General features: G+C 36.3%; 1 protein-coding gene across 2 annotated transcripts in view; it reads left to right on the top strand.

Moving 5' to 3' along the window:
- LARS1 (leucyl-tRNA synthetase 1) overlaps positions 1-11,689 on the top strand; it is a 55,364-nt gene extending 43,675 nt beyond the window's left edge. For both annotated transcript variants that reach the window (XM_072630649.1, XM_072630650.1), the window contains exons 28-32: positions 672-782; positions 3,610-3,714; positions 4,848-4,943; positions 7,617-7,749; positions 10,819-11,689. In XM_072630649.1, coding sequence (XP_072486750.1) covers positions 672-782; positions 3,610-3,714; positions 4,848-4,943; positions 7,617-7,749; positions 10,819-11,024 — 651 coding nt within the window. In that variant the 3' untranslated portion in view covers positions 11,025-11,689. The remainder of the gene's footprint in view (positions 1-671; positions 783-3,609; positions 3,715-4,847; positions 4,944-7,616; positions 7,750-10,818) is intronic.
- The last annotated feature ends 843 nt before the right edge of the window (positions 11,690-12,532 follow it).

Here is a 12,532-nt window from a genome sequence, read left to right as displayed (position 1 = left end):
CACAGCCATCTTCCTCATGTTGGAAAGCATCAACTTTCTGAGGTTTGAGAGAAGAGGTTTCTTTTCTTACATGCACTCTCAGATTCTACTTCAGAGGTCAGTCTGTATTTGGTTTTGGGACCAAAGGTCATTTAGCTGGTGCTAGACATTTCTTTGCGACTCTCAAAGGGCTACCAGGAATGGCAGCTGAACTCCAACAGACCTCGTGGGGCTCCCCGCTGTTTTTGATAAACCTTGTGCATAAAGCCTTAACAATGATCACTCTTTTCTTATTCTTTGAGTAGAACTAAATATCTGGAGAACGTAATTCTATCTTTAAAATACTCTGCTTCAGAGCCATAATTGTCCTTCTTCTGATACACTCCGAACAAGTCACAACCCACAGTGCTCCAGCAGCTCTCAAACATGGCATGTTGCAGAGTGGCTGCCAGCCTGCATTGGTAGATGGTGTTTCCTCACAGGGGAGCTCCCTACTCTGATGAAATCAGTCTCTGACAGAAGAAAAAACAAATAAGAAATGAAATGTTGCCAAACTTTATGTTGCAGAAATTCTGAATACCATATATTTCAGTTTAGAATTGAAGGTTGCTGGTAACATAAACATTATTGATAAATAGTATCTATGAAAAATGAAAATTCCCTTTTTAATTCCCCTTCTTATAATGATTTAGGCTAATGAAGGCCAGCTGCCAGATAATAAGATAATTGCCAGTGAACTGGGCAACTTACCAGAGCTGAAGAAGTACATGAAGAAGGTGATGCCATTTGTTGCCATGATTAAGGTAAGCAGTGGGAGAGATGTAGCAGTTGAGGAAGAGCAGTGAAGATGGAGGGTGGGAAAGGCCACGCAGATGAGAGCATTCTCAGTAGAAATAGCCAGCAGGTGATTTTCTTTCCCCTCTTTTTCTGATATGGGAAGCAGTCTTTGTATGACTGAGTTGAAATGTTTTCACTAGAGGTTATAACAGTTGATTAAAACAGATGGCACAGTGGATAGAATACTGAACTTGGAGTCAGGAAATTCAGATCCTCCCTCAGACTCTGGCTATGTGGCCCTGGGTTGATCACTTAACCTCAGTTTCCTCATGTATAAAATGGGGATGATAATGGCACTGAATAGGGTTATTTTGAAGATCAAATAAAATGAAATCATTTTGTAAAGTGCTTTGAAGAGATTAAAAATTATATGAAGGTGGGCTATTGTCACCATTATAATTAATATTGTTATAATTATTAACAGTAATCAAATTTGTAACAATGATAATGATAAGAATGCTACATTTTGCCAGAAAAATTAAAGCAACCTCCATTGTGTGGTTGTGAATACTGGCGCAACAATTTAACATCCCCTCTGAGATCTCAAGAAATCTTTTAGATTGTTTGACCAAATATTTGATTAAATACCTTTTAGCTTGGGGAAAGTATGCAGTGATTATTTGGATTGTAAGTGTCCTGGTAGTCAAGCTTCCAGGTCCTTCTATAGGACTGTTTCCTAGTTTAGTCAAACCCCAAAATACCCTATTGGATGAGAGCTCCCAGAGAAATTCTGCTATTATCCCACAATTGTGCCGAGTCCTTTCTCTTAGAATGAAATGTTTAATCAAAACCTGTACCTCTGAAGTGGCCTTAAGACCCTGAACTTCAAGAGTAATCACAGAATCTAGGTGTGACTTGTATCTGATAGGTATCAATTGGCTTCCCTTTGACTGGGTTGCTCTTAGCTCGCTGGTTCTACAGACTACTGGTTTTGCTGTTGGGTTGTATGCCAGATGTGTGAACATTTATGGAGACGATACAAGTTCACTGGTACTACTGTGGATACGCTTTGTGTTTTCTCATTTGTGAACATGTCATAAAGTGTAGTCTTCTTTGAAGCAGGGACTGTTTTGTCTTTAATCCCAGTGACTTGAACCACTTTTTCTTTTGTTCACAACGGTGCCATGTACAAAGTAGGTGATTAATAAATGTTTGTTGTGGTGAATTTAATTGAGGTAATTATCCTCTTCTGGTGGTCATACATGCATTTAATTTTGACAGACTACATTGGAATAGTGTAATGAAGTAGTTTTGAAGACTGTTATTAAAAATTTCTATTATTTAGTGACTAATTTAGAGGCTAATTGAAATAAAATCTAACCTATTTCACAGTATTCCAGTGATAATTTCCATCAGTTATGTGTGCACACACACACACATATGTGTCATTTTTTAATATAGAATAATATTTATAATGACATTATGGATTTAGAGCTAGAAGTGACCTCAAATGGTTAAACCCTCTCATTTAACAGATGGGGAAATTGAGTCCCAGAGAAGTAAAGTGATTTGTTCAAGGAAACATAGGTAAGGAGTAGGGAAAAAAACCCCAAACAAACCTGGATTCAAACACAGGTCCTGTGACCTGAAATTCAATATATCAAAAAGTTGATATTTGGTATAAGAATTAGGAACATAACAAAACTTTTTCAGTGAATTTTAAGATTGAGTAGCAAATAGTAGTTTAACAACATCACTAAATTAGGAAAATATTCAGAGCACAGAATGCTAAACTGAAACTGTGACTCTCAGGAATAAAGTAGGTTCCTAGTTTGTACTCAGGCACAAACTTATTTTCAGATAAATTCCAGTACATTTTAGCTGTTTATCTCTATTTTAGCATGTGCAATCAAATCATACAAAGGAAGTATCTGAGCAGCAGGATTTTTGGTTCTAAATTCAGGACAGTTAACCTGACAGGTTGTTGGTTACGTTGTGTTTGCTGTACAATTGTGTGGATTTATCTGAGTATTCAATTTCACTACTTTTTGCCCCTTTGAAGTGTTGCAGTTACATAATCTGGAAGTTCGTTTCATTTTTCACTGACTCAGAATCCCATTATATACAGAACTTTCCTAAGAATGAAGGAAGCCATGCTTCATACTGTGACAGATTCTAGACATTGTAAGAAACTTGGAGTAAAGATTCCACAGCAGCCCAACCATGAATGTAGTCTGAGTGGTGGCCTACTATGGCTCCCCAAGAAGGCCTTTGCATGCCTCAGGCTTCTATTTATATACTTAAGAGGTGCCTTCTTAACATTCCTGTTTAAGAAGGAACACCTGTTTATAGTTTCTCATTTATTTGAGTCATTGAGTAACAAATCATTTTCAGGTCTGTATTTTCCTACACTCAAACCTAGGTGAATGTAAGATGCAGTGATTCAAACTGTATATGCTGCACAGTCAATGCCTCTTTGTGATAGGAATCACTAAGGCACAATTTCAGACAACAGTTGGCTAGACTGACTATAAGTTATTATTGTCCAAGCAGATATTCCGGGTTTGAACATGCAATCAGCCTAAATTGTGAGAAGCCCTATTTACTTTGCAGATTTGAAAGCCTTTTGCCCCCCAATTTTTCTTCTGCTAACTTTGTTTCATCTGACTTGATTATTGTGAGCCAGAAACCTCATTAAAATGCAGACCTAGAGAAGGAAAGCCATGAATGGAGTTTGTCATTGAATGTTTGTGTTGAATGTTCTTTTCTGGATTTTTTTATCAGCTGAGAGAGTGGCTGTCAAATAAAAATTTCAGGATATTTACAACATGACTTTTTTTTTTAAATTGTTAGGAAAATCTGGAGAAAACAGGCCCTCAAGTTCTAGATTTGCAGCTGGAATTTGATGAGCAGAGAGTACTTATGGAGAACATAGTCTACCTAACCAATTCCCTTGAGGTAAGATTGCCTGAAGAAGAGCTTGTAATGATTAGCTTAGAAGGTTAAAAAGGCAGCCGCAGACGTCCGGAAGTCACCATGTAGAGACTACCTCACGTGCAGGGGCACTTCCTCACTTTCTTCTGACATTTTGAGTATGAAGATAAATGATCTGGTGATCTACCTGTTGTCTGTTGCCCCCATCACAAAACTCACTCATCTTCTGTTCCTATAAAACATTTCTGAAGATATTATTTATTCCCATATCTTTTAAGTTCCTCATTGATTATATGCTTCAGTTTGCTCACAACCAGAATTCGGTTCCCATTGATTTCTATGTAATATTCTTATGCGTTTGCTTGGAGACTGTTGTATTATATGTCTGAGGACATATAACACTATTGGTAGAATATTGGTATTAAAAATAGTTTGGGTCCTGGGAACAAGAAAAAGGCAACACAATACTATTTTCTCTCTGTTTCTAGTAAGCATTATTTTGTCAGCTTGATCTTTTATGGTCAGTCCTTTTGCCAAATATTTAATATCTTTAGTTGTACATGTGTGTATTTTTACATGCATGTGGTCATTTTAGGAAGAGAAGGGAAGAACAGGAACCAAATGAGGCTGCAGAGACACAAAAAACAATGTCATCTGGTCTCATTCGAATACTATTCTAAAATGTTGAATTATGCCAAGGTGCTTTATGACCCAGACAATTTTTTTCAATATTTGCTGTATCAAATAAAATAGTATCCTAGAGGAAAATTTATATATATGAAAATATGTAACATCCAATCGACATTCCTTAGTCAGTGGCTGTCATGTTCCTATATTTTGTCTCTGGTACTCTTTTCCAGTGATTAAAAGTAATTTTGCACCAACTTTTTCCTTCTGTTTGGTGGGTAGATGCTAGTTTTTCTTATGTAAAATGGTAAACAAACTATCTCAGCCACATTACTGAAGGGAGCATTTAAGTATAAATATTAAGGAACGATTGATTCCAGATTTGACAACATTTGCATGAATGGAATAAAAATGTACACACCATTTCATATTGAGTAGAGGTTTTTCTTTTGTTTCTTGGCAAAATGAGCTGTAGATAAAGCTGGTGTTAATTGTCCATAATAATTACTCCTGTTTTTCTCACTCTTTAGTTAGATCACATTGAAGTAAAATTTGCTTCTGAAGCAGATGATAGAATCAGAGAAGACTGCTGTCCTGGGAAGCCCCTCACTGTTTTTAGAACAGAAGTAAGTTGGAATCCTCTTTTGGAATCGTGGCGTATCTGAGTTGGGGTAGACCTTAGAGCTCATCGTAGTGCAGTCCCTTCCTTTTATGTAGGAGAAGGCTCAGGTCCAAGGACAGGGAGTGACTTGATTGAGATTACCTAATTAATTCATTAATGATGGAAAGCAGACAAGAGCTGCCTGAGGCTTCTGACTTCAGGTCACTGTTCAGTTTCCTATAACAATAGCTTTCATTCACTTCACTTATATAATGTTTACATCATAGTTAACATTTTTTAACTAAAAAATAATCTTTAGAACATGGTTTTTCCAAGAATATTGTGAAAATTAAAATAAAAGGCTTAGGCAAGTTTTTCTGAGAGTTGGAACCATCAGCTGTTTAGATTAGTCTGGATATGGCAACTAATCAGAGCTTTTTGAGGGGCTCTTGTGTAAACCACATTGATGGATTCTCTTTAGGTCTCTCTCAGTCGTAGGAATCCTTTTCAAGCTTTTTGGCAGTCTGTGCTAAAGAAATGAAATGAGGTTTAAGGACTGCATTTTTCTGTTAATCCTAAAAGAACTTATCCAGATTCAAACTATTTGGCTGAATCTACAGAGCTGCGATTATCAAGATTTGTGAAGTATCCCAATTTTCTTAGTAAAGGGTTTTTCCCCTATTCCTTTTGCCACATTTACTGGAAAACTTTTAAGTGCTTTACTTTTTAAAAAAGTATTTACACATGTATTTGGATTGAAGAAAAGAATCACTGAATCCTGTATATAGTCTCCTAATAACACCAATCACTAATTCATGTATTTATTGAACTACAGTGGTTTTTATTTGTCCTATTCTTCAATCAGCAAACTTTTCTTTCTCTCCTAACTCTTCTTCTTCACTGGGAGAAGACAAAACCTCCTAATAAATATGCATAGTTTAGCAAAAAAAAAATTCATAAGCCATATCCATAAATTTATGTCTCATTCTTTATTTTGAGTTTATCTCTTCTCTGTCAGGAGGCAAGAAGCATGCTTTATGAAATAATTGTTGGTCACTGTGTTGATCTAAGATCTCCTTGGCTTTATAGTGTTTCTAGCTCCATAGTGTTATTTTCTAAAATTTACACTCTAAATTGTTCACCTGCTCTTAACCAAGTTTCTGTGAAACTATCTCTTTCATCATTTCTTATAGCAAAATAATATTCCATTACATCCATATGCCATTATTTGTTTTGCCACTGCCCAATTATTAGACACCCCTTCCTTAGTTTCTAGTTCTTTGTCACTTTAGAAAGAACTGCTTATAAATATCTTTGTACATGTAGGTCCTTTTACTCTTTCTTTGATCTCTTTGGGATATAGGTGTAGTAGTGTTATTGCTACAAAGGGTATGAACAGTTTAGTAATTTGTGGATATAGTTTCCAATTGCCTTTCCAAATGACCAATTCATAGCTTCACCAACACTGTATGAGTGTGCTTTCCCTTCTTCCCCCTGCCCAGTTTCCCTCCAGTAATTGTTATTTTGTTTTTTGTCATCTTTGCCAATCATGATAAATGTGAAGTGGAATTTTACAGTTGTTTTAATTTGTATTTCTATAATTATTAGTTATCTGGAGCCTTATTTTATCTGGTTGTTGATAGCTTGGATAGCAACCTTTGAAAAATATGTTGTTATCCTTTGACCATTTATCATTTGGGGAATGATTTTGCTATAAATTTGAATAAGTTCCTTACATTTCTTGGAATCAGAGAAATTTGCTGCAAGTATTTTTTTTTTCCAGTTAACTTTCCCTTCTAATTTTAATTGTACCAAAGCTTTAATTTTATGTAATTAAGGTTGTCCATTTTATTTTCTGTGATCCTCTCTGTTCCTTGTTTGGTCATGAACTATTTCCTCTTCATAAATTGAGAAGACAGTTTCTTTCTTGCTCCTTTAATTTATTCCTTATGTGTCCCTTTATGTCATTCGTGCATTGGGAGCTTATCCTGGTGTATGGCTGGTGTTAGGTATTGGTCTAAACCCAATTTCTGTTAGACTTCTTTCCAGTTTTCCCAGCAGTTTTTGTGGAATAGTGAACCCTTACCCCAGGAGCAGTCTTTGGGTGTATCGAGCTGCTAGGCTGCCATACTGATGTGGTGTTGTTTTCTTGCATGCCTAATTTGTTCCATTGAGTGATCTCCCTATTTTTTTAACCATTACCAAGTCATTTTGATGTTTGTTGCTTTGTAATATAGTTTAAGATCTAGTGTTGCTAATACAGTGGGTTTTTTAAGTCATTAGTAATTCATTTAAAAGAATCTGATACGTTGTTTCCTTCAGCATACTATGAAATAAATTTTTTTGTATTAACAAATAAATTTATTGATATTTTTCAGTTTTATGTCATCATTATTTCCTACCGTATTCTTTTCCCTATTCTCTCTGAGCTACTTTTTATAATAAAGTTTGAAGAAAAGAAAAAAAGTTCTGTAAAACTAAATAACATATTTTTAACAGTTAGTCTGATGTTATGTGTAGGATTCCCACCCTTGGTTTCTTATTCCTCCTGCAAAGTAATAGGGGGAAACGTCCTCTCATATCTCCTTATTGGGGTCAAGCTTGATCAATATATGAATTACATGAACTACTTTTCAGTAGACCACCCTGTATTTCTTTTATTTTAGAAAATAAATTATTTTCCTCTTTTTTTTAATAGCCTGGTGTATCAGTATTTTTGGTAAATCCCCAGCCATCCAATGGTCACTTCTCAACCAAAATTGAAGTCAGGCAAGGAGACAACAAAGATTCATTAATCAGGCGCTTAATGAAGATGGACAGAGGAATCAAGGGTGAGCACTGCTTTTTTTTTTCTTGAGCCACTGCCTTGAAATACAGAGTTGACATTTATTTTAGCAGTAAACTCTAGGTTTGATTCATTTCAGGAAAGCATTAGGAAAAGAAGCAGCTGACTGATTTAGGGAGGTAGAACGATGTTGTGGGAAAATGACTTGTTCTGGGAGTTGAGACCTGAGTTCAAACTGGAGCTCTGTTACTGTGTACATATGTAATAGTGGACAATTTCTTCCACTTCCCAAGTCTCAGTTTCTTTATGAAATGAGGCATGGGTTGTCTCTATGATTCTGTGACATTGTTGTAGACTTGTTACTTGTAAAAAACAAATTGCAACATAGTCCTGTTCGGTAATGGTTTTAAAATCAACATTACATAGCATTAGAGAGACATAGTGGTATGGTAGATAGGAAGCAGACCTTTGAGTCAGGGAAGTATGGGTTCATTTTTGCCTCTTATATATCCTAACTATGTGACCAGCTGTGGGCAAGTCACAGCAAAACTCTCAGTGTCTCCAAAAGGTTATGGATGAGCCAGTTCTCTGTATTGGTGCTGGGAGTTTCTACTCTGACAGTCTCATACACCAGTGAAATTATAAGTCTGGTCCATAAAAAAATCCCAACTTCAAAATGGAATGTAGTGTCAGCATCTTCCTCAAAGTACTGGGATACTGACCTGACAAGGTACTTTAGAATTGTTCTTACCTGTAGTAATTCTCTTTTCTAAGCTTTTGGGATAGTTTTTATCTCCCATGTCTAACTAGTCATGGGTAAAACTTTCTTTTGTCTTTTTACATTTTTCTTGATATATTTGGTTTTTATATCATTTGCATTTCCAATTGCGACTTTCGCTTCCTTACCAAGAGCCTTCCTTTATAATAAAAAAAGGAGAAAAAAATTTCAGCAAAACTAACCACTGCATCAATTGTCTGACAATGTGTGTAATATTTCAAACCCCTAGTCTCCCACCTCTGTAAAGAAAGGAAAAAGGTGCATTTCCATGGGAAGATTTTCAAAAAGTATTCTGGTTTCTATTTAATGATGATAAAACTTAGGACAGTAGGTAGAAATGTTCCTGGAAGCATGAGATTGATGCCCTCTAGCCACAGAAGAGATCATCTCTTGAGACCTTTCTAGCAAGCTGTTACAATGCTTTGATTTCTGAGGATGATTGCCTCTAGGGGATATGAAAGAGTTGAAACTTGATAGCACAATTTTTAGTCGCTCTTTTATAACCATCTGTAAATATGCCGATTAGTACCTATTGTACTGAGGGTGATTATAATTCATGTCCAGGAGGAGCTGGACTAAAGCTGTCATTTTGTTCCACAAAGGCCATTTGATGAAAATGGTTTCCCCATGTAAGATATGAACCAGTAACTTACAGGTGAAAAACTCTGTGCCACATTATCTGTCTCTCAAGACTTTAAATCACATCATCCTTTTCCTCTCCCCTTCAAATGCCTTAATTTGTTGTAGAGTTGCAGATTTAAATTTTAGTTTCTTCAATGATTAGAGAAATCTGACAAAAGAAGTTGAAGTATCTCAAAAAACAACAAAAATAGTTTGGTAGTTGTAAAAGACCAAGTCAGACTTCAGAGCAAAATGTCTTTTGCCTCTTTAGAAGCATGATTGAATATGGAGATTGCTTGGGAGCAGTTTACTTTAGAAGTCCTTGGTATAGTGATCTCTGAGGTGAAATGTGGTGTATATAAATATCTCTCATTGTGACTTAACTAGTGCTTTAGTCTTTATATTACCTTCTGATGTGTAAGTTCAATTGTGATGGCTGTTCAAGCTCACTTTTCCCCTTTCCCAGATAAAATCCTGGTCATATTTGAAGGTTGTTTTTGCCCCTTTTAGTTTGTTGGGTCAGTATTTGACTGATGAATTGATTCTGTGATTTTCCCAGAGAATCTCAGTAGTCTTTCAGTTCAGCTTTGCCTTGGATACCCCTGGTTGCTGATGATTGCCATGTGTCTCAAAATCCGCATTTTAGCTTACTGTCTTTCATCCCTTGCTTCCTGAACTGTAAGCCTTGTGCCTGGTTGGCTTATACTCCTGGCATAATCTGCAGCTGAATTCGTGATTGCTTTTTATCTGTTAAGACTCTTAAACTAAGCTTAGTACTATCAAGGTAGCATGTGGAAGAATCTATCCCATGGACCTCCCAGGGAGATGGTATAGAAAGGGGTAGTGGCAATTCAAAGAGCATCTGTACTTTCTGGAGATTGTTAAATTCATAGGGTGGCACGTAGAATGCTAAGCCTCAGCATTTATAGCCATATATTATGGGCTCTTAAACTATATAAAATGAAACAGTTTTGTGTTGGGAAGCCTCAGCATTGCTAGAGTAATAAATGAGTTACATTTGGGCTGGGTTGTTTGTTGGCAGGGATGATGGAATATAAATTTATTCAAAGGACAAGTGCTTTGCTTGCCAGAATTCATCTTATCAGGTTGAGAAAGAGTAAATCAAGAAATCCTCAAGCAGAGAACTCTGGAACTCATCCAAAGGCTTAAAATTGTTCAAGCTGCTCCCTTTTCCCGCACCTCCTCCTTCTTTCTTGCCATTCATCTTTGAGCAAAACAAGAGTCTGATATTGCTCTTCCTCTCAGGAGGAATACTTTCCTCCCAAAAAGTGTGTTGAGAATAGTTCGATAGTTCTCATAGACCCACTGCTACATTCAGAGAAGCAAAAACAGAAAGAGATGTTTCACAACACTAAAAAATGGTTAATGCAAACATATGAAAGTGATTTGAGAGGCCACATTGGATGTGGCTCTAAAGTTTCCATAGACCTTTTTTTTCTCCTTTATCTTTATTGTTCCAGGAGATGTCAGTATTACACAGATTCATTGGTCCGTTTTTATCTGGTGAAAGCTGATAGTCATATAGTTTCGTACCCTGTTGGATTTTTGTTTTCTGAGACTTGAGGTTGCTTTAATAATCTAACTAGGGGATTTTTGTTTAGATAGACATTAACAACTAATGTCTCTTAAGAATGTGATGCTCCATCATAGCCTTAGTCAGTATCATACTCACATTTGTAATCTCTTCCTCTATAGACCTTTCCAAGGTAAAACTGATGAGATTTGATGATCCTGTGTTGGGCCCTCGTCGTGTTCCTGTCCTGGGAAAAGAATACGTGGAGAAGACCCCCATTTCTGATCATGCTGTATTTCATGTGGACCTTATGAGCAAGAAAATTCATCTCACTGAAAATGGATTAAGGGCAGATATTGGTGATTCCATCATCTATCTGGTTCATTAAACTGCAGACAGATATGGCTATTATCAGCCATGGCTTAAGGGGTATCATTAACCTGATTGTCCATACAGAGTCACCTAGAGAACCTCAGAATGGACCTAAATAGCTGTCATTTCTAACCATTGAATTTTGCATGTAATCTTGCACTAATTCATCTTTGAGACTTTGATATAATAAAACTTTTCCCTCCTCTTTTGGATCTAAGTTGAGAACTAATATTGAATGTCTCAGAAACTTCCTACCTTTTCATTATTCATACTGAGCCATCAATATGATATTTTTATGAGGTGGTACTTTGTACTGTTTATAAAGGTCTGTGGAATATCTAATAGCTATTAAAAATGTATAAATTTTTGGAATAAGACAGATGTAAGCACAGAATCAGAGGCAAAGGTTTTGGCAACTTTAGCCTGCATACTTTCAGATGCTTCTTCAAAAAAAAAAAAAGGAATTAGACTGTTTGATGTTTCTATAAGGCTCTGTTTGAAGGGAGAAAGTCTTATGATGGCATAAAGAACATATATAAAAGTCTAAAGTTGAGTATGATCAGGAAATGTTTGATAGAAAGAACTTTGCAGAATGCCTGACAACCAAATGCAGACAGCATTTCCATTGTGTCTACACATTTATAACTTTAATAAAGATTACTGGTGACTTTTCTCTTAGAAGGATGGATTTGAGTGAAACCACATTGATTTGTGAAATTTCAGAGAGAACTTCCCTGTTCTAGAGTACCTATTTAGATTTAACAGTAGTCTTTTTTTCAGATCAATACCAAATTTCCAGCAATTTATTGCACCTAGGATTAAGTTGACACTACATTTAGTATTTTTAAAGGAAATTTAATATCAGATTTTTTTAACCAAATTTGTCTTTCATCAAATGATGTTTAAATAAAGATAGATCTTGACTGTACTATGTGGACCTAACATTATCCTTGGTAGAAAGATTTCATATTGCCCAGGCCTCATTTCTTTCCAAGAGGAAATATAATTTTAAGTTGGAATCTTCCCACTTGTAGTGCCAAGACATTATTCACAGCACCAACAGTGACTTATGAATATGCTGGCATAGTTCTGAATCAGAAAATATAACAGACTCCACATAGCAGACAGAACCAAAACATTTATTCAAACACCAGAAAGCCGAATCCATCATAGCAACAAAGAAATCTATACACAGTAACAATGCAGAGGGCAACACCAGCCCCAAGCCTTCCCTTAGTTAGGCTTCCCACAAACCATCTCCCTTAAACAATTCGCAAACAAGCTCTCCCATTCACCCTAGTTGCTGCCCCAGCTACTTGCTTTCTCTGTCCTTCCTAGCTCTGACTAGTTTGACCAAGTTCTTCTCAGCTCTGCTCCAGCTCCGCCTCTTCCTGTTACACCCATTCAGCAAGCTCCTCTGACTGGCATGTGACTTAGGCTTCCATGTGATTTAAGCATGGGCCTATTAATGGATGGGAAAGATCTTCAAATTAAGCAAAAAATACATTAACAATATACCACTTC

Source organism: Notamacropus eugenii, chromosome 1 (genome assembly GCF_028372415.1).
Source record: "Notamacropus eugenii isolate mMacEug1 chromosome 1, mMacEug1.pri_v2, whole genome shotgun sequence".
Lineage (NCBI taxonomy): Eukaryota > Metazoa > Chordata > Mammalia > Diprotodontia > Macropodidae > Notamacropus > Notamacropus eugenii.
Note: the sequence above shows the minus strand (reverse complement) of the source record. Positions and strands in the feature narration are given on the sequence as shown.